Genomic DNA, 23,219 nt, shown 5'->3' with positions numbered 1-23,219 from the left:
AAACCTGCACAGTTACCCCAGTTTACAGATGGCAAAACTGAGACTCAGTTGTATCAAGAAAATTTCTAAGTAGTGGGATTCAATTCCAATTTTATTCTAGTAGCTCTTTTCTTTCTACGGTGTAAAAGAAAATGTTTGGTTGCAGCAGCTTTATCCATTTTTAGTACTCAACTTCTCTTTTTTTTCTTTTCAGGAAATAGTAAACAATAAATGATCATTTAATTCAATTCTATCATATTTTCTTTACATGCTCAGCAATGCTTTCCCATGAGACCATGGGGCCATGTCTCTCTGCTGCGGTGTCCCAGAACCTGCAGCGCCTGTCCTGGAGTGAGGTATTCAGTACAGTCTTAGTGTAGAAAGCAGAACATGTACACCACAGGTTGTGAAGAGGCAGAGGGAACAGGATGAGGCAGTTAATGAAGGAAATAAATGTGAGACTATTTCAGTTTCAGTCTAATTGTTTTCATGTTTTTAACATTCAAGGCATAGGGGCCTTGGCTTTCAGCTGGTATCCTAGGAGAGCTCTACCTGCACAGTAAGGTCCAAACTGAAATGAACGATCCCGGACAAAATCTAAAACCATCTTTATTCACTTGTCGGAAGAAAATCTAACCCTCTTTGCAGAATGATAATACTACCCAGAGCCCCTACACGTTTTTATGCACAATATCCTGTTTAAAAAAATTATGAAGCATGTTTTAAAATGATCAAATGACTGAAACCCAACCACAAAACTAGATAGTAGAACCAAACCTAAAGGTGATTCAGGCATTGAGGTGGAAAATTGAAAATAAATGTGATCAATAAATTCAAGGATATAGAGGGGAAAATAGGCAAAATAGATAAAATAACAAAAAGTTTTATTTTTTTAATATTTAATTATTTATTTTTAGAGAGGGGGAAGGAGGAGGGGAGAAAGAGGGAGAAAAACATTAATCAGTTGCCTCTGGCACGTGCCCCAACTGGGGACCAGCCCACAACCCAGGCAGGTGCCCTGACTAGGAATCCAACCGGTGACCTTTTGATTTGCAGGACGACACTCAACCAACTGAGCCACGCTAGTCAGGGCAAAATGATGAAAACTTTTTAACACAAAGTTGGAATCTTTTTTAAAAATTAAATATACATTCTAGAACTGAAAACAATTGTCTCTGGAGTGAAAAAATGATTGGGTGAGTCTAACCATAAACTGTGGAAATGAGTGCGGGTGGGTTTAACAGTAGACATAACAAAATACAGAATGAATGAACTACAAAAGGAGTTAATTTCAACCAGAAATAATAGAGATGGCCCAATGACAATCAAAAAGGAACTGAATTCCTCCAGGCGCCAGAAGGGAAGCCAGTGATGGCCATGGTAATTGTGCCTAGAAGGGTCCTGTGTTCTGGATTCCTGTCGTGTCTTCTGGGGCGGTCCTGGTGTAATCCTGTTATTCAAATGAACCAGGCCATGACACCTCTAGAATCTGTGCCTAATGCCATAGTCCATTTTCGTTGTGATTCTAAATTATCCGTGTCAATCGGACTGTAGGGGACCAAGAGGAAGATAAGCAAGGAGCCAGAAGTTGATTTTTTGAAGAAACATGCTTTCCTTTTAGCTTTGAAAGTTGCCAAGGAAGAAGAAACTCAGTATTTATTTGAAAAGTGGGAAAGTGTGTCCTATTTAAAAAGTGTTAAGAGTAGAAGTAAACAGGTACCAAAATTGTGATAAGTTGTTTTTCTTCACAGTCTTCAATTACATCTATATTTAACTTCTCTTGAAATTTCTAAAATGTAAAAGCAATTGAGGTGTGAAATTCCTATAAAGGAAAAAAATTGTTTCTGATTCCTCTGCTCTTAAAATCAGTTAAAATTTGTTTGAAATATGCTGTGATAAGTTTCATGACAAAGATGTATTCTGGGTACAAAGAAGATCTAATACACCTAATTATAAAGAGTTTTCTCTGAGAAATAATCTATCTAATTTATTTCTCTATTCCCCCAAAAGGTAACTCTAAGAGAGAGAGAGAGAGAGACAGAGAGAGAGAGAGAGAGAGAGAGAGAGAGGGAGGGAAGTGGTTTGTATGTTGTTTTTGTTAGTTTATATTAATTTCTCTTTATTCTCCCCAGAACTTCTTATCTTTAATATCTCAAATTCTTAAGTCAAATTCTCTTAACTCTCAATTCACCCAACAAAACCAAAACCAATGCCCCCCCAAAACACCCACCCAGTAAAACTATACCTATGCACACACTCTAAAAGCTGGGCAATTAGAACACTGTTAGCAAATATCTCCTTGCTCTCCCACCATCCATGATGTTGGTCTTGGTCATGTTTGGCCACTAAGTAAAGACTTGAAATGTGCTTGCACAGTGGGCTTGCTCTGCTGCACTCTGTTTTGCTCATGAGAAGAACACCTATCAGGGAGCAGCGATCAAGAAAAAAGAAAGAGACACAGAGCAAACCAAACTCACAGCTGGGAACCAAGCCCAACCAAGATCAATCAAAGGATGGTCAACCCCCAAATGCATGAATCACAAGTAGACACTCATTGTTGGAAACTGCTGAGATGTTATGGTTGTTATGCAGCATTACATGGCAATAGCTGACTGATATAGTTCCTTTCCTGGAAATATGTTTTTTTTTTCTTGCTAACACACTTGAATCTAGATATTACTACCCAAGCACCTACAGACCCAGAAGCTATGTTTAACAAAGTGCTATTCCACTAAGCAGCCTGGAAGTCAAGTCAGGGCCTATGTACACTGGGTCCCCCAGATCTTCCCCTAAACCCTCCTTCTTTGCCTCCCCTCCTTAGCTCAGGACTAGACCTATTCTCATTAGTCAGCCCTCTGGGTAATTTGGTGAATTCCAGAAGCCCTGGTTAAATGCCACCTAATGTCCACAGGACTGAATTCCCCACTTGCCAGAATAGACTTGATTTCATGAGGAGTGGCTTTTGTCTGGTGCACGAGCATTTCCTGAGCAATGTCCTTTCTGTTTTCTAGCTTATTCATTTTCTCATAGGTATCAATATTTAAAAGAGACCAGCCAAGAAATTGTGTGAGAGTCTGAAATGTATGAAATGTGATTCAGTTCTCTAAAATTAAAGGAAAATTGACTTGAATGCAGCAATAATAATAATAACAATTGTCCCAGACAATAAAATGGACTAAGCCCTTGATTTCCAAAGTGCACCATGCACCCTGTGTAGTTTATTAGAGGAGAAAAATTATAAAAATCTAGTAGAAGAAGCACGACCTGAAAACCAGAGAGAAAGCTGGGGGTGAGAGCAAGGATGAGAGGGAATAGAAGGGGGAGAAAGGAAATAGAAACCGTCTTTCTCAGTTCCCTAGTACCGTAGAGAATTTTGATTAAGCCCAAAGTTCATACTTGAGTAAAAAGTGTTGCAGTTCACAGAAGTCAGGGAAGAAGGAAATGACACAGTAACACATTGGCTGTAACCAAACCAATGACTCATATCTTAATTGCCCTTCAAAAATATCATTCCAGAATAACAAATAATTATGTGTCCTCTGTTATTTCATGAATTTCATTTCCCTCCATTGTTTGATCATTGCACTTACCTCAGTGATGTGTTCATCATACTCATCAAAAGGTTTCCCATCCTTCCTGTTGTAAAATGTAGCTACTCCCACAATGTCGTCTTTCTTGTTGACAATAGGCAGGGACAAGACATTTTTAATGACCCAGCCAGTTTCATCTACAGGTCCTTTCTACAAACAAGCAAGGCATGTGGGTTATTTTTTAATTTTGAAAAAATTATAGACTCACAGGATCTTGCAAAAGAAATGTACAGAACAGTCCCAGATACCCTTCACCCAGTTTTCTCAATGGCACATCTTGTGTCACTCACACAGTATCAAAACCAGGAACTAGACCTTGGTGCAGTCCATGAAGCTTATTCAGATTTCACCAGATTTGTATGTGCATGTGTATGTGCATGTGGTTCTCTGCAAATCCATTGCATGTTTAGATAATGTGCAACCTCCACCAGAATTGAGACACAGTACTAACCCAGTACCACAAGACTCCCTTGCTTCAACCCTTTATAGCCAATACCCCACCGCTCCCCATTTGAGGTATTTTTAATTTAAAGGAAGAATAATCTTTGGGTGTTGGATACACAATTCCTACCTTGTATCAGAACACGTCTAGGATTGCGCAGCCATAAAAGTATGCTAGTACATTTGATTAAGTGAACCAGAACCAAGTGCCTATTGGTAATGGCTCTGCCCTCTTCTCTTTGTCTCCCCAGCCTGAAGATGAAGAGAAGCAGTTACCTATCTGTTATGTCAGTGTTTCCTGTTCACTTTTTGTGTCCTCCAACACCTGTTTAACTAATCCCTTATATTAGATTCTTTCTGTTGAAACACCTAGTGTGGTCTGTCTTCCTGACTGATCCATCAAGGTGGTCTTTTGTTCTGTGATGTAATCTACCTAATAAACATCTGTCAAGCCCCTATGATGTGTCAGGACCTGGGCTAGTTGCTGGGCACAGAAATGGATAAATCCCTGGCCCTAACCTCAAGATGACAACAGTCTAGTGGGGGATGCAGACACAGATACTTAGGAGTGTTTCTCAAAGTGCGACCCAAGGACCACAGGCAAGATTTTCTTTTAGCTTGTTTCATAATCTCTGGGCATGCATCTTGAATAAGCTGCGGGGTGATTCTGATGCCCTCTGAAGTCTGAGTACCATGGGGTACTCAGTGCCATGGGGTACACAGTGCGTAGCTAAGCAAAAGTAGCCAGGCACTCAACACACCACGTTATTCATTCTTCAGCCTCCCATTGATTTATTTGGTCATCCTCCAAGGTCCAGGGTAAGCCCCGCCTCTGACATGAAGCCTTCTCTAACTTTTTTCATCCACATGGAACTTACCTCTTTCAGAATCCTAACAGCATTTATAGCCTGGACCATACAATTTAGCATTTAGATATTTTCCAAATGCTTCAGAATTGTTTTTTGTCTCTTACGAAGACTATGGGGATGGAGGGGATGGGGGCAGTGCTGCTCCCCTCCGCCCCAGCACTGAGAGGGAGGCCTGGCAGAGGGCAAGGTTACCTGAAATGTGAAGTATTCATTTACAGGGGCATTCAGCATGTTACATATCTGTAAAGCAAGGGGAAATGAAGGACCTGAAATGTCATGTGGTGAACCCATTAAGCCCACAACACAGAAAGAACAAGAAAAAACGCATGAGGTGTGAATATTTCTTCCATAGGTCTTAATGGTTCACAAGCAAATTACCGTATTTTGCTCTGTATAATGCACACATTTTTGCCCAAATTTGTGAGGGAAAAATAAGAATGCACATTATACATGGGTATAATAATTATATACCATGGGTGTAATAATCCCATGTATAATGCGCACAAAAAACATGGGTGTGCATTATACAAGTCAAAATACAGTATTCATATTGGACCTAGGGTAGGCCAAACTTGCTAACAATGCATTGAATTCAGTTTGTCTTCTGCTAATTAATTAAGTCATTGGATGACATTTAGCACCCTCTCTGCTCCTTCCTACTTTCCCAGCTTCTAAGGATTCTTCTTCCAAATTCAAAGAAACGAGATGAATGAACACTGCCAAAAATACAAGGGCAGCACTAAAGGAAAAAAATATGCAAATAAATGCTATGAATATATTTCAGAAACTTGGATCTGAAGGAGGAAGAAATAAAAATGCCAACATAAAGAAATGTTGAAAGCATCAAACACTTTTGCAGGGAGGAATTTTGATGCCAAAAAAATGACACAGATCGAGAAGCCCAATTCGGGGGGAAAGTCAGCCATGAGAAGGGAAGAAAGTGGGAAAGCTATCGTGACCCTGTCCTCTGGCCTTGAGACCTGTGGGATCTACCAGATATCTCGTTTGTTGTCTTCCTACACCTGACCTTTCAGCCAGACCTGCCCTACTGTCCACCTGACCCCACCTGACAGACCAGGGCAAAAATTGTCACTTCCTTTATCAACTCACTACATTCTGCATTGCAATCAGTGGCAAAGTTCTCTCTTTATGTATTTTTCTCTTTTCCAGAACTCTTCCATGCTTCAAAGGTCTTGACCAAGGGCACTGTATTTGAGATCAAATTAAATCCAGCATGAACCATGCTCAGGGAGTCCCAAAGGACTCTGACACCTGTGGGGCTGCAGAATTCAAAGCTGGGGGCCACTAGGTGTGTTACATAGGTGGTGCTGTTGTTTATTGCATTACATGGTGTTCACTTCATGGAGACAATAAGGAAAACACATCCTTCTAGTCTTTGTATCACAATATATTGTGTTTTATTCTAAATAATTTGATTCTGTCTTAGGAACACTCTGAGCTGATCAGTTTTCCCTTTTCTTACTGGATGCTGGAAAACTAAGAGCACAGGTGCAGCCTAATTTTATTAGTGTGGAGGGCATTGGGTAACAGGTTGTTATTCTCTTCAGTCCTGGCTCTAATTTACATCCCTACCCTTGTTTTTTATTTCCTTTCTCTTTTATACCTATTTCTATTCTGTGTTCTATGGCTTTACTTGGTTGTTGAAACTTAGATCCTTTTTGTTTACATCTCTTAGCTAATGAGTTTCATCCAATATTATTCAAGATTTGTTCAATAACTTACGAATCCATTTTCAGCAACATATGTTGGCAACCCGCTAACAAGAGTCCAGTGGTCTGCGGGAGGTGTCCTTGAGGAAGATTAGAAGAAAGGAAGTCATTCCTGTATGGAGAAATGCACTGTGTGCAACAATAAGATGGCAACTCCTGAGCTGCTTTATGACAATACTCACGGAATCACTTTGATCTCTTCTTTCCCATGTAAAATGTAATCAATAATTTTATAAAAGATGATTTCCTAAGAGGAAAGAGATTATGGGAAAAATCTTATTTCCCCCAAAACACTTTTCAGTGATGAACTTACACTAGTAGAAACTGATTTCCTAAACATTTCTTTGCAGAACATAAATTGCAGACTGCTCATGTTCTGATTATGTAAGCCTGTAATAAAACTAGAAATATTCCCGGTCATTTATCTACATGAACAAGCCTGTTGAATTAAATTTAAAAAGTTGAATTCACCCAAACAACTTTTAGAGGGAACTTGCTTTTCCGTTAACTAATTCCTCTACTTCCAGAGGTATGACCTCTGGAAACCTCAGGGAACAAATCATGTAGTTTCTCAACCTTGGTCAATGTTTTGCCTTCCCACCTGGACAGTGGGCACCTACCCCCTTCCAGCACTGGCTCATCTGAACGGAGGTCCGAGAAACAGGATTTGGTGGATATGTTGAGAGCTAACCTCTCTCTTCTTTGGACAGTTGAAGAGCCTGCGACCTGGACACATTCTAGCCTGTTTCCTTCCCTTTCATGCGTGCTGGGCATACAGTGGTGAGCACAGTCCTGCCCTGTGAAGCTTGCAGTCAAGGGGAAAGTCAACCTAACCCAACCCTCCCCTAGAAGCTCCAGTCCAGGGTGTCAGAAGGAGACCTATGCATACAACACTTCAAAAGCTGTGCAAGTGGCTCTGATGTGTCCCTCCCTGTTGACAACAACTGGTCCCAAGCCATGGCTTGACAGAAAAAGAAACTGAGAAGTTAAACAACAAATTGAGGCATGGGCGATGTAGCTGGCTTGAGGCAGAGCTGGGACTAGAACTTCAAACTCCCTGAGCAGTACTCTTTCTACTACTCCAAGGTCCCACAGGAAGTTACAGACTAGAACCCAGGTATTCTCAGGCTCAGGCTCTCTCCTCTGCGCATGGCTGCCTCTGCTTTAGCACCTGGCACCAGGCACCGATATCACCGAGGAAGAGGTTTGCACTCACTCTGCCGTCCGGTGTCTTTGGACCTTTGTAAGGCTCGACTTCTCCTAGCTTGATTGGCCATTCATCATAGAATTCCTGGAGGCAATTATATTTAAACATTATTTTTAAAAAACTGTTCTATGACTGACCATGTTTTATATGAATTTCATTGTTTGCATATTTTATGTTAATTTATGATTCTGGAATTTTAGAGCTGAAAACGATCTGTAATTCCCAGAAGTACTGCTTATAGGAAGTCACGACTGTGAACAAGTCACTTAACCTTTCTCAACAGTAAAATGGGGATAATAATAGAATTTATGCCATAGATCATTGTGAAGACTAAATGAATAACACACACAAAGCACCCACTCTGATGCACAGTTACAAGTACTCAATAGAGAGCACCTCTTTTACTGGTAATTAAATTAAGTCTGGATAGGTTAAGAGGCTCGGCCAAGGTCACAAAAATAGCCAGTGGTGTTGGTTGCCTTCCTTAACGTTCCGTTCTCCCCTCTCCCTTGCTAACGGAACCTGATTTTATTTGGGTATCAAGTAGTAACCTGCTCAGGGGTCCTGGGCCCTGCACAGCCCACACGTGGTCTGTGTGAGGTGCCTTGGGCGGCTGTGAGGGCAGGGCAGGGCAGGCATGTGGCCCAGTCGTGGGGAATGAAGACAGAGCGGTCTGCTGGGGGCTCCTGGGGAAAGGTGCCCTCAGATGGAAGGTGATGAAAGTGACATTTGCAGGATGTTGTAAAGCAGTATTGTCCACGAGTTGTATTCAGAATATACAAAGAGCTCTTAAAATTGAACAATAAGAAGAATAACAACCTAGCTAAAAAGTGGGCAAAAAATCTGAATAGATGTCTCACCAGGGAAAGCATACAGTTGGTAAGTGAGCATACGAAAAGAAGCTTCACATCACTTGTCATCAGGGAAATGTAAATTAAAACAATGAGATACCACTACACAGCTATTGGAATGGCTAAAATCCAAAATACTGACATGCAAAATGGCACAGCCATCTTAGAAGACAGTCTGGGAGTTTCTTAAAAGCTAAATATGGTCTTAGCATATGATCCAGCAGTAGCCCTCCCTGGTACTTATCCACAGGCATTGACAAGTCATGACCACATAAAAACTACACCTTATTTATAATAGTCAGCATTTGGAAGCAACCAACATGTCCTTCAGTAGATGAATGAATAAACTGTGGTGTATCCAGACAATGGAATACTCCTCAGCATTAAGAAAAAGTGAGCTATCAAGCTATGAAAAGATGTGGGGGAAACTTAAATGCATATTGCTAAGTTAAGTAACCCAATCTGGAAAAGCTTTATGATTCTAAACATGGCATTATAGAAAAAGTAACTATAAAGGCAGTGAAAAAAAAAACAGTGGTTGCCAGAGACTTAGCATAGGGAGAGAGAGGGAGCATGAAATGGAGCACAGGATTTTTGGTAAACTATTCTGGATGACACTGTAGGGGCAGACATATGACACTGTGCATCTGTCGAATCCCAAAGACTGTACAACACGAAGAGTGAACTTGAATCCGAAGTGTGGACTTCAGTTAATAATACTGTACCAATACTGATTCATCGATTGTTACAAATGCACCACATTGATGCCAGATGTCATGCTAGGAGAAATCGCTAATAGGGGAAACTGAGGGGTGTGGGGAAGGGAAGAGAATATGTACGGGAACTTGCTGAGCTTTTGTAAACCTAAAATTTCTCTTAAAAATAAAGTCTATTAATTAATATTTAAAAAGAACTCATTGAAGACACATAACTAGAAAATAAAAAAGTCAAGATTCTAGCCTAGATCTTCTTTTACTCCAAAATGCACACTTTTTACCTCCGTACCATATTTTCTTGGCATTGGTTCTTGTAATCTATCACAACTGATTATTTACATAGTGTATCCATTTCTTAATCAATCACGTTTCATGTGAGATGTGTTTTACAGGAGATTTTAAGCAAGAAAAACCGACTAGAACAGCGAGGACCTTCTCCTTGGTCACGTCCAGCAGCCCGATGGAGTAGCGCTCACAGTGCAGATACGTTCGAACTGGGTAGAGCACCTTGTGAAACTGTCTCTCAACATCTGTGAGCTCTTCAAACACTTTATTGCCTGACCACATAAGGATCTGAAAGCAGATTTTCAAAAGAAAACTGTTAGAACAAAATACACTATGGAAAGATAGAGCTTTCACCAGGGGCTGCAAGAAATAAAATGAAGCCGTGTCACTAGGCAAAGCAATTCCATTTCTGAATGTGTCCACATCCAACAAACTGCTGATTCCCTGTGTGGAATGATGAGGAGACCTTTGCAAGGCTGTGGGCTTCTGAAAGAGGATAAGCTATGATTGGTCCTTTGTCCAAATGTCTTGGCTTCAAAGGGCAAGTGATCTAAAATTGGCCGCAGAGACAGTCCCTGGGCACCCTAGCTCCTGCTGTCACTGGAAGAAAGCTGCGTGCCTCCTTCCATGCACCCCGAGCTAGTCAGAGGTAGCCCTACCTGGACAGTCAGAACGGGAAGGGGCCTCAAAAGCCTCTCATCCCAACCCCCCTCCCACCATTGTACTAATGAGGAAACTGAGGCCCAGGGAGTGGTCCAGACTCAGGTATCCTGGCTACCAATGTTGTTCTTTATACCTCTGGATCGGGGAGGAAACAGACTTCAGAAGAATGATTTACTCCTCAGATTAATACCTTTATGTACCAGGAACTGCTAAGAGCTTTATGCAAACTAATTTATCTAATGACTACTTAATCATCACAAAAACCTTGTGGGGTGGGTGCTGTAATTATCATTGTCGTCTTACAGATGAAGAAACCATGACTGCTGGGATGGAGACGGAAGAAAGGCACGCCAGATGCACATGCACTGGGAAGGCAGGCGGGTGGGGATGGAAAGCCGGGAGGACCGTGAAAAGACACCTGGGACTGAAGTCTGGGGATCTGCTCCATGTGTCTGAAACCCCCAAGAGGGAAAGGAGAGGTCTGGTCTTGCTGCCTCTGGGTCCCTTTGTCAAAACAGAGGAGTGCTTCCCTTTACCTGGCTTCTTCGGGATTCAACACTGTACAGGTAGTTGGTGTGATGAAGCTTTAGGATGATAGAAACAAAGGCGAGGTACTGGGAAAACACCTACAGATGACAGAGAAAAACAAATAGATGTGACATCTTTATTTATTTATTTTTTGGATATCTTATATAACAAATAAGTTTCCTGAGCCTCTGACTGGATGCCCAGGGTTAGCATTACCTCTTCGTCCTGTTTGGAAAATTCAGACGCATTTACTTTGTAAACTGCCATAACCACAGCCAGAACGTCCTTGCCCATCATGATCGGGGTTGCCAGTAGGTTCCTAGTGACGTACCCGGTGTGTTTGTCCATGAAGTCAGAAAAATGGCTGTTCTGAAAAATACATTCACATGTTGGCCAAAGCAGCACAGAACCATGGTGTGCACATCTAGAAATGGCAGCAGGTCCTTCTGTCTAGTCCAAATTCTACTGACAGACAACCGGGGCCCCGTGCAGTGGTCCTGAGAAAACATACCCCCGGTCCCACCGCCGGCCCATCCCATGATTGCATAAAATGAGACTGCCTATTTCAGAGTGAGCATTTCCCAGCTGAGCTGTGGCCTACCTAGGTTAGGCTGAGGTTGGACCAGGAGGAAAGAGGTGATGTCGCAGCCAAGTGGAAAGAAGGTGCTAAGAGGAAGGCAAGAAAAAACTGAGGGCTACAATGAATAGAAAGTGTGTGCTGGGCAGGAGAGCACCGCTGGGGTTACAGGCATATTTCAAAGAGTTCTCCTTTTTTAAAAAAATGTTCATCTGACAGCCCTGGCTGGTGTAGCTCAGTGGATTGAGTGCAGGCTGCAAACCAAAGCATCACAGGTTCAATTCCCAGTCAGGCACATGCCTGGGTTGCAGGCCACGGCCCCCAGCAACCGCACATTGATGTATCTCTCTCTCTCTTTCTCCCTTCCTTCCCTCTCTAAAAATAAATAAAATCTTTAAAAAACTATTAAAAATTTTTCATCTGACAATACATTTATTGATTTTAGAGAGAAAATAAGTTGGAAGAGAGAGAGGGGGAAGAGGGGGGAGAGAAAGAATGAGAGACACAGAGAAAGAAACATCGATTGATTGCTTCTTACACGCACCCTAATAGGGTATCAAACCTGCAACCAGGCACGTGCTCTGTCAGGGGATGAAACCCGTAAACTTTTGGTGTACAGGACAGTGCTCCAACCAACTGAAGAGCCACCCAGACAAGGCAAAAAGCTCTTATTTTTAATCACAAATGTAAAATCTGCAGTTGACACTAGAGAACCAATATATCATAACATAAAGAAACAATGGGTAATCCTCCAAACGTCCAATCTTGTCCGAGGAAATCAGTGTTAACTACTTGGTATGTCTACTTCTATGCCTTGCTCTGTGCTTGGACAAAGGCTTTTCTTTTCTGTTTTTTTTTTTTTATAAAATTTTCTTTTCTGATTGTATACAATACTTTCAACACGTAACAATATGTTATGGACATCCCTCCAGACCAATGTGTGTGGATGTGAATTTACCTCCCAGAGTCTCGCACGTGACTCCACAGTGTGGGAGCTCCCTGGCCCACTCACCGTCCTCTGCCGGTCAGTCTGTGTGTCGTATTCTCCACTGCAAACAATGCAGCACTGATCATTCTTGCTCTTGTGCTTATGTGATGGGTTTCCCAAAGTGGAAATTCCTTTTGCTGGGTCCCCAGGTATGTGCAGTTTTTATTTACACAGATTACTTTTACAAAAGGTTGGAATTCTTACTTCCACTGGTCACAGTGAGAGGACAACCCTCTTACCAGCACCAGATTCTAACCAGTCATTATTGTTCTACCAAGCTAGTGTCTTTCATTCATACAGTATTTTCTCTCCTTAGGAGAGAGGAAGTGGATCTTTCCAGATACAAACTTCATGTGGCAGATGCCAAAGCTGATTCGCATACACTAACCATAGGAAGAGCAGAGGGATGAGTTTGGAGGAGTACACAAACAAAAGGGCTTCAGAAGAAGGTCAAGGACGGCTGTTACCTTATTAGCTGTAATTTGGAGGAATGCTTCCTCATGGGTATAGGCCCAGCCTTCCGGGGTCCTTACTAGCTCCTCTTTGAACCTGAGGCTTCTTCAGTTAGAGCTGAACTTTCAGCCTAATTCTGAGACTGATTGGCCAAAATTAATGTGGTATTGCTTTCCCAAGTTGTATTATTTTCATTTCCTCATGTTGGTGGTGCTTCTAAGAGCCGCACAGACCTTGGAGGCTGGACTCTATTCAGTTTCCCAAAGTAAAAAGGTGAGAGTCCAGTGGTGTATAACTTAGGGGCCAGAATTTCCACCAGGGAACACAGGGTGCCCAGTTAATAGAACCCACAGCTCAGCGCAGACCAGTTGTCCCCAGCTGTGCCTCCGAATCTCCTGCAGATAAACACAGATCTGCAGAGCTCACAGCAGAGCCATAATCCTAATCTCCTGAAGTGGAGTCTGTCTTCCTGAGGAATCTGCACTTTCAGTAGGTGAATCACTCCTGTGGAGAATCCCTAGAAATGGGACCCTTCACAAAGAAAATGTGAGATGCTAAGGGAGGCGAAGGGAGGCCTTTGCCCCCCACCCTGCCCCCGTCTTTTCCTTTCCTTCCCTAACACGGAACTGCACAAACCACTATAGATTTAGGAGGCAACACCGCATAATGGTAAAGAAGGGTTTGCAAATGGTAATAATGACCTGATCTACCATCTAGAATCCCCTCTGTGAAGACAGAATAACGTGGTATCAGTTGAGCACTTAGAAAAGTGTCTTGACAAAAAGTGGGTGTTCAAAGAATACGAGGAAGAGAGAAACCTGAAACTTTTAGGGGGTCTCCCTTGATCAAAAATAGTTCTCTTTTACAATTACTATTTTGCATCTAGTTCTAGTTTTTCTAACCACTTCTAATCGCTGAGACATTAGATGCTCTTAGCTGATATCAGCTTCCTTGCCCGGGACCACGCTTCCTTCTGGGGGCCAACACTCTGCCCCATGCCCCCAAGAGTCACATTTCTTTCCTGACCACTTTATCTGTTACTTCTCTCTGCTTCCTGTAGCACCTGTGCTCTCAGGCCAGGACATCCTCAGAATCAGGTTCTTTCTCTCAATCCACTGCTTGCCCAGGCCCGCTCACATCCTGTTTTCCTCCTCACCTGTCACCCACTACAGATCACGATCACCCCCACTTACGCAGCCATCCCGGGCACGGAAGGGATAAGCAAAATGCCAGGAGCACGCACCACGGGATGAAGTCAGCATCTTCTGGCTAACGCTTCACTCTGCTGCTTCAACACTGGATTCTAGACTCTGCACGTGAGAAAATGTTCTCAAATTCATTTGGCTGGTTTGAGAAAATGGTTGATGAGTTTGAAAACAGAATGCTTGCTTATTATCATATCTGAAAGCCCTGGATGAAATCATCCATCAAAGCCTGTGGGGGGGAGGGGTGCGAAATGAGGCTTTCTCCTTTATTTTCCCTAGCTGAAACAATCCTTACTGAAGTTTGTTTGAGTAAACTCTGTTTTTTTTCAAACGTACAAACTCCCTTTGATGTTCCTTCTTCAAAGGCGCCGCTAAGAGCAACCAGAGAGAACACTGTTTAGAAAAGCAGGCGGCCTGGGACCCTCACCCGCTCACAGCATTGTTAAATTCCGATTAAATCCCGTCATCCTTTGTGATCAGGAGTCAGAAAGAGAGGAGAGCAGGATGAGAGAGGAGGGAGGAAAGGGAGCTAGAAGTGTCTTGTTAATCATTGAAAACTTAGGACTTCTCCATGGCTTTTTTTTTTAAAATCATAGTCAGAACGAGAACCGCCCATCCATAGTTAATCAACAGCTTCCCCAGTAGAAAAAGAAATGATTAACTTGAAAAGACTATCTCTCAGTTTCTTGTTATTCAAAGTTTTCCTGCCTTTAACTTGTTTTAAAAACAGGCAATAACCATTGACCCAGTTTTGTCCACCCACACCAGCCCCCCAAACCCTTTTGGCATAAAGATGATGTTATCATCTTTATGAATCAGGTAGTTCATGTCCATCTCATCTGTACATTTGTGTACCTGTATTCCTCAGGTGCAGAAACTCAATCCATCACACAGTCCCCTTGTCTCAGACCTGGATGTCCACCCAGTGCGTCTGATGCCAAAGCTGTCACCCTGCACCACGTGGCTTCCTTGTTACAACTTTTGTGGACCCTCAAGGTCCGGAGTATCCAGTTCTGCTTTGGTCTGGGTGTGAGAAGTCCTTCCCTCACCTGTGCCCACACTGCCACCCAGAGAGAAGTCGTGCATGGTCAGCGGTGCGGTGGAAGAGGAAGGCCTCCTAAGGCCTGGGCTGTGGTCTCAGACCTGTCACGTCCTGGCTAATTGACCGTGAGACGATTCTAACATAGACAAGGTGGAGAAGTATATATGTCTTCTGCACAGAGTCTTTGCCAGCATCAAGTGAGATTAAGAATGAAAAAAATCTTTAAAAATTGCCAAGTGCAATGAAAAGGTGAAGAATTAATAGAAACTTCATTTAAAACATAGGTTTTCATCAGCTTTCTCTTTGCAGATTTTGCCACAGTGACTGAATGTGAACCTGCAGAAAACAGACTGATGGTTGCCAGAGGGGATGAGGGTGGGGGACTGGGTGACAGAAAAATAAAGGGATTAAGAAGTATAGATTGGCAGTTACAAAACAGTCACAGGAAGTAAAGTACGGCACAGGGAAAGGAGTCAATAACACCGTAATAACTGTGCATGGTGTCAGGGGGTACTGGGGATATCGCGGAGATTGCTTTGTAAAGTACATGGTTGTCTAACCACCATGCTGTACACGTGACACTAATACAAAATAATACTGAATGTCAACTGTAATTGAAAAATACAATTTAAAAAAAGCATTAAGGAGAACATAAAAAGGAGAGAAAAGCAGAGACTCGGGATTTAAAGAGGGTGGAAGGAGCACTGGGCAGAGGGAGGCCTCGAGTCTCCTCAGCCCTTTGTGTTCACCTGCCAGACCTCGGACTCGTGAGGGGCGGATGCAGCTCCCGAGACCCCAACTTCCCGTCTGCCCAAGTGAAGAGTTGGACTAACAGCCCCAGGAGCCATTTCCATCTAGTATTCCACAGTTGATTTGAAATTCACTTCCTCCTCTTACATCTGCTCACCCGAGAGATGAGCAGTTTTCAACATTGGCTGCATGTTAGAATCACCTGGGGAGCTTTTCAAACATGTGAGTGCCTGCATCCCAACCCCTGGGTCTATGTAATTGGTCTTTTGAGAGTCTCAGATATCAGTAGTTTTTAAAGCGTTCCTAATTTGATTTTACTGTGCATCCAAAGTTGACAATTACCCCTCTTGGGGGGGGGGGGCGGGAATGCTTAGGAGCAGTAGAAATGGAGCCTTTGTCTCTCCTCTGAGCTCAGGAGGGTGTCTGTATTCAGCACATATGTTTCTGTCCCACCATAGCAGCCGAGAGTCTTCAGGAAAAGGGAGAACAGAGAGAAAAGATGCCCCCACCCCTCCATTTATTGCCCTGTCCATGCAGGGCGCTCACCATGGACAGCCACAGACCAAGGCCACCCGATCTTTTAACCGGCTCCATTCTATCATTTCCTCCTCCACACAGAGAACTGGGTTCATCAATAAAGTATTATTAGAGTAGAAGTCATTTTATCCATCTCTTTTAAAAAAAACTTTCAGAAAAAAATTCTTGCATGTCACATTCTTAAGTTTGACACCTTAGGAGCTTTGGAGATGGCCTCAGCTGGAGACTGGCCAAAAGCATATTTCCCTGAGAAAACGGCAGGGGGTGTGGGGACAGCCTCCTAAGTGGTGTCCAGACAGCTTTGCCATAGGGCACACCTGGGTTTAGTCACCCAAAGAGGCACCACTGGTGGGCCTCACACCTCCTGACACCAGCTTGATTCCCTGGAGGGGGGATGAAAAAGGACCGTGAACTCCACGTGCCCAGCGGCAACCCTTGCACCTGAGAGCTGCCCGATGGCTGTTTGCCGAGTGTCGCTAATGTTTGACGGCTCTGCGCCTTCCGGATCCCGGAGGCCTTCCTCCTCCTCTAAGCAGCTTCAGGAGGCCCCGGAGATTATCCTCCTCCCTCCAGCCGCCCCCCTCCCAAGCCAGCAATTAAGTCTCCGCACAGAAAGCAAGTCAGGGGTGGCTTCCCATCAACTCTGTGACAGCATAATCCACCTCCCCCCTTTTCTTAAGAGCAAAGCAAAATAATGGGACACACTTAGAAAAAGGCCCGGCAGAAGAAACTCCAGGCTGTTGTTTATAGTTATTGCTGAGTGGAGGGACTGGGGGTGATTCATATTTCCTCCTTTTTATTTGTACTTTGTCATTTTCCTAAAATGAACACGCACTGTGGTGGTAAGGAGGAGTGCAATGTTCTGTTTTTAAAAGAAGATAACCATCTGTGCACTATCGGCTTTCGGGAGGGTCCAGAAGTCCCACTCACCAGACTGGAATTCATTCTCGATAGACCTGTGGTATGGGGGGCTGGGACAGCCGGCGGCACTTCATCACCACCTGAAGTCACATTTTTAATCATCTAAATCTGAACTTCCAATGGTATCCTTTTTCTTTTTGCACATTTAGCCTACAGGTGAAAGAATTCACATATGAGCCAATCCACCCCAAAGAAGAGAGTGCAGTGGGTGAGAGGCCTGGGGCGCGGTTCAGGCTCTCACCAGCGGGCACCTGCTTCGTGGTGTTGTTCAGAGCGTGGGCCAGGCGTGAGGGAGGAGGTGTGGACTGGGCCTGGCCCGTGTAAGTTGCATTCAGATTGACCTAGGCACTTACAGTTTTTCCTTTTCTGAATCTCTCAGCCCTGGACCTAGGTGCTCCTCTTCCCCGCTGCCCCGCTGCCCCGCTGCCCCGGTTAGAGCCTAACCAACGCCACAGGATGGCCCCTGGACCCCAGGTCTCCCGCCCACGGTCCCTCCAGGACGCTGCCAGGTCCTCATCTCCCCCCACTGTCGTAATTCCACCTACCTTCTTCACATCTGGGACATGAGAAGGGGTGGGGGCATCTTTTCTCTTTGTGTGAGCAACCCAACTTACTATCCCGATGTCCAAGGGAAACACAACTTCTCTGTCAGGGACCACCAGGCTGTCCTCAAACTTGGAGGTCGGAGTGACGTTGAGCAGCCTGGAGGCCACCTCCAGCGTGCCGTTGCGGGAGCGGCCGAGGAGCAGGCTGCAGCGGTCAGCCCGCAGCAGCTGCGCCAGCCTCTGCAGGGCCCTGTGCGCCACCGCTTCTGCGCAGCCCGCCTCCTCCCGCATGGCCTGGAGCAGCTCCACGCACAGTGCCGCCTCATCCTCCGGCGACAGCCCCGGGAAGGACCCACTGGCCGGGCCCTGCACCTCCCTGCGCTCGGAAGCTTCACCCAGCGCCACCGTCTGCAGTTTCTTGTTGAAGTACTCCTTGGCAAACCGAGGGTGGTCCTCCAGGTATCTCTCCACCGCCTCTTGGCTAATTTCACCCATGGCGTGGCTTGCTTTGCTGCTGTAGTTCCGAAAGGAAGACCCTCCGGGCACCACCTGGGGCAATGGACCAAGAAGAAACTACATCGTGGTCAAGGTTACTGAGGAGATCCTAAGTGGCACCTTGTTGGAACCCCAAAGGTCAAGCAGAATGATTGCTTACGAGAGCTTTCAAACTCGGTACTCTTGGGGTGTGACAGAAGGTCCTGGCTTAGCGTGGGATTCGGGAAGCATAGGATTACAGAGTTCTTCAGGACACAAAACCCCTAAGCATTATTAGTTTATAAATCCTCAGAGAACCTTCGGAGCATCTTAGATCAGCCCGGCAAGTGGCAAGTTGCAGCAACCGTTCCAGAAATAGCGATGCACATTCTGCAGCTAGAAAGGACCGCCAACATATCCATGAATTGTATTACATTAGCATCAATTGACAACTTGAATCATTCTTTCAAGAGAGCGATATGAAGTGAAAATACCTACACTTTGGATGTGTCTGTTTATACAGCAGCTTTAATGAACACCAGGGGAGATGGAAGGGTTTAACATCAACACAACATAAAATGGAATATTAATTTGTCTTTTTCTTAAAAGTCCTTTGATCATCCAGGTTGCATGGCCTACTTTTTCTCTAAACCCCTCACTTCTCAATCCTCCTCACTTCAGAAAGCTGGACCTCAGAAGTGTTTTAAAGGAACAAACCTTGGACTTGCAACTAGAGAGGTGAACGTGGCAGAACATTTGCCTGCGTGTGATCCGGGACTAATCAAGCCACAGCATCAATAATAACCCTTATCAAGAGACATGGTCACCAAAAGCAACCCATGCAGCCACTAACTGGGTTTTTCTGCTAAGCATATTAGTTTGGATTTTGTTTTCAATAGTAAGAGCCAGATCTCATGCATTTTTGCTCCAAAGTACCGCTGTTAAATCTACCGGATAAAACCTGTCTTGTCTGTTGCTAGGATCTGTAATGTCTCAGGGACTTCTGGCCTGGAAAGCACACTTACCACTACTTAGTTTTGTTTAATGTTCAATTTATTAAGCTTTTACATTGATTAAGCACATTTTCCCAAATATTTAAACACTATTATGCAACTCATAAGTCAAACTACACATTTCATAAACTAATTTCCTTAAACATTTAAATGCTGATTTCAACCTTAGTCAAGATCTATAAACATTTCTATAAAGCTACAAACTATACAACAACTCTTTGCATGGAAACACACATAACATGTTATAGTGACTCTGAAAGTTACTGCTTTTCCCACATTTAAGTTCACTTCAAAACTGCAGCCTTATGGGTTTCACATATTTCTCCAAACTTAAAGCTTCGCCTGTTTATAGTGATAATAGTCTTATTAGAAAACAAATAAAAGAGATCCACTGTCCTATAGAAATCCATTCATAAACAAAGTTTTCAAGACCATTTTCATAGATTAGAGGTAAGGCTGCTTGGGAATGAAAAAGAAAGGGACAAGCGTGAGGCACAACTCCAGGCAACAGTTGATGGGGCGGGCAATCGATCAGCTGGAAAGAGAAGCCAGAAAGCGGGCTCGCTGGTGACTACTTTGAGCACTGAAGAACGTTTTACGAAGACAAAGATTGTTTTAAAGGAAAATACTGGAAAGCTGCCTTTTAGCGCATACACAGGTACCCTCCCCCTGCTGGCCCCCCCCCCCGCCCCCGCCCCCCCAGTCCTCGACTGAATCCCATCCATCGTGGCCACTGTTCCTTTTGTTTGGGGTAGTCCTTGCCGTCTCTAGCCCGTGCTGACAAGACTTCTGTGTCTCTTATTGGCTGGTCAGTCCCAAGCACTGAAAAGACAAAATTAAATATATTTAATTATATATATAGTATATATCATATGTTATATGATATATTATATATATTATGTGTGTTTATGATATATGATTATATATAATACTTATATATAAATATAATTGTAATTTATATAAGATATAATTAAATATATATAAAATTACCAAACAGATCACTTAGAATGAATTTTTGACACTGTAAAATAATTGTTGATTTTGTTAAAGATCACTATTTAACTTTTATGTCAGCATTTCTAGTTGATTTAAACATAGATTTTATAAAAACAGAACATTAACTTGTAGGGGAAATGAGGGGAAAGGTCAATATCCTAGATGTTATAGACATTAACAATCATTTGTTTTGATAAAGCATATCTGAGATAATAACTAAGTTGATATGAAAACTCCATTTCATTTACTGGGTATTTTAAATTTTAGAAATATAAGCCGCAGACAGGGTAATGACAATGAAAAAGTGCTCATAAGAATAGCTAACATTATAATATGTAATCTGTGCCAGGGACTCTTCTAGGACCCTAACATGTATTATGTTGTTTAATTCTTACAATAACCTCATGACGTAGGTGCTATTATTACCTGTATTTTACTGCTAAGAAATTGAAGCACAGAGAAATATAAATAGCTTGCTCAAGGTCACACAGCTAGTAAAGTGATAGTGACCTACCCCAAACCTATCAGTTTAAATAGGATTAAACCAAAAAGTGCACCCCTGAGGGGTACAACACATCCTATTAGCTGCTTACAGAGGAATATGCAAAGACCTTCCCTTTAAGGAGTTTAAAATCTAGACAGATATATAAAATGTCAAACACTAATACAAGAATTAAATAAAAATCCCAGGAACACTTTTTAAAAATCTACAGGTATACTAAAGAATGGTTTAACTTCCTTAAACTTTCTGTTTAATAAGTTTATGTTCTTCAGTAGTATGCTATATTAATGAACACACATAATATTTAATTCCAATACTACTAAAAATTTTCCACTGAAGTTAACTATTTCTAGTGGTAGTAATGCTTATAAAATAGCCAAAACTATGCACAAGGTTGAAACACACAAAACCAACAATATCCTGAACTGGGTACCTTCCAGATCATATTAGACCCATTCTTCAGCTTCGCCTTAGCAAAATTCTTCATTCTTCCTGCTATTTATCACCAAAAGGCATCCCCTAAGGGCAGGGATGTCAGACACATCCTGGCGGATAAGTGCAAAGGGCCCTTTTACCTTGCCCATTTGCTCGAGAGAGAGAGTATCTTCCTGTGTCTAATTGATAGGTATGACCAGGTATCTCAGAGATGATTCATGGTGGGATCCATGTGATTTTCTTTTTTTTTTAATTTATTTTTAGGGAGGGAAGGGAGGGAGATAGAGATAGAGATAGAGAGAGAAACATCAATGTGCAGTTGCTGGGGGTTATGGCCTGCAACCCAGGAATGTATCCTGACTGGGAATCGAACCTGGGACACTTTGGTTCCCAGCCCGCACTCAATCCACTGAGCTATGCCAGCCAGGGCTTGATCCATGTGATTTTCAACTAAATCAATTAAATTCAGCGACAACCTTGTAACTGCTGGAAAAAAAGCAACCTTATTGAAAAAATTAGTTTGACTTTTTGTACCTGAACATGTTGGCTGAGCAGTCTTTTCATTTTCCCACCATTTTTTTGGCATCTTTTAAATGCAGTGAGAAGGCAAATACTACCCATTTTTTATTCTTGTTCCATTTTTCTTGACCTCTCCGTCAAGATGTGGATGTAAATGTCAGTTTATACAAAAGGGAGCTGAATAGAAATGCTTAACTTTTATAATGGGTAAGGACATACATTTCTTGCATCAGAACTTCTTTCAATTATGGTAAAACATTTTTCAATATTTCCTAGGAGTTAGTGGCTTGTTTGCTGATGCTTTAGTTAAGGTAACATTAATTTGTTACTGCAGGTAACCCTCAAATCTCAGCAACTCATTCCAGTGCAAGTTTATTTCTCATTCGCATCAAGTTAATCACTGGTGGGGTCCCAGGCTGATGGAGGCTCCACCAGCGGGCAGAGGAGGAGAGAGAGGCAGGATGATGGGACAGGCTCACGTTTTCAGGAGCCCTCTCTGCGAGTCACACACAGCACTTTAGTCCACCTTCCATTCACCACAAGTTAGGCCTGGGGTCTTAGAGAGATGCTGGAATTCGGGAGGTGCCCTTTGGCAGATCAGCCTCTCCCCCAAAATTCTACATCATGGAAGAAGAGGACAAATTATTTCAGTAGAAGGATGATTAGCCAGCCCTGCTACAATGGCTAGATCCTGAGAAATTATATTTTAGAAAGAATGGCCTCTTACCAGGCTTTTTCAAATAAATATTTTATGAAACTTACTTAAAATGACTAATTTCAACACAACAAATTAAATCAATATCTACTGATTGAGCACCTACTATGTGCAGGTCTCTTGATAAATCCCATGGAGAAGTTGGTGGGGGTGGACGACAAGATGAATGAGGCATGATCTGTCTCCCCATGAAGTATGGCAAGAAAGTGACATTTTGTGTATATTGTATGCAATTTGTAAGATATAATTGAAAATATAATTTTACATCTAGAAAAAAACTGCAAAGAGAATATTTGTCTTATATTCTGATTAAACACTTTCATTGTAGGAAAATTTGGAAACTACAGAAAGGTCCCAATCAAACAAACAAAAATGAGACAAAAACACCCCACGCTTTTACAGGACCCTAAGCCTATCACACAGGGGTAATCACTGTGAAATTTTTCCCACTGATATTTTATCTACACGTGCATATTTGAAATTTAATTTTATGTAGATAAATTTCAAAGCACTGAAGTTAAAAACATCGGCTGACCTGTACTCACATATGCGTAATCATGAAGAACTTTGAGAGAGAATGCCAAAGCAAACTGTTTTTCTTTGCTGGTATTTGGGACACCAACGTTCACAATTTATCATTACAAGACAGAGATAGAGTAGGAGGAGGAACAAGAAACTAACAAATGAA

The 23,219-nt window shown here is 42.7% G+C and overlaps 1 protein-coding gene across 1 annotated transcript in view; it reads right to left on the bottom strand.

Moving 5' to 3' along the window:
• PDE6C (phosphodiesterase 6C) overlaps positions 1 to 18,372 on the bottom strand; it is a 39,554-nt gene extending 21,182 nt beyond the window's left edge. The window contains 11 exon segments of the mRNA XM_045854275.1: positions 1,694 to 1,768; positions 2,910 to 3,053; positions 3,570 to 3,719; positions 5,072 to 5,119; positions 6,623 to 6,689; positions 6,792 to 6,856; positions 7,826 to 7,900; positions 9,816 to 9,956; positions 10,868 to 10,957; positions 11,076 to 11,228; positions 17,878 to 18,372. Coding sequence (XP_045710231.1) covers positions 1,694 to 1,768; positions 2,910 to 3,053; positions 3,570 to 3,719; positions 5,072 to 5,119; positions 6,623 to 6,689; positions 6,792 to 6,856; positions 7,826 to 7,900; positions 9,816 to 9,956; positions 10,868 to 10,957; positions 11,076 to 11,228; positions 17,878 to 18,372 — 1,503 coding nt within the window.
• Between the last annotated feature and the right edge of the window lie 4,847 nt (positions 18,373 to 23,219).

This window comes from Phyllostomus hastatus, unplaced genomic scaffold, assembly GCF_019186645.2.
Source record: "Phyllostomus hastatus isolate PE091 unplaced genomic scaffold, TTU_PhHast_1.1 phas_scaffold_1066, whole genome shotgun sequence".
NCBI lineage: Eukaryota > Metazoa > Chordata > Mammalia > Chiroptera > Phyllostomidae > Phyllostomus > Phyllostomus hastatus.
Note: the sequence above shows the minus strand (reverse complement) of the source record. Positions and strands in the feature narration are given on the sequence as shown.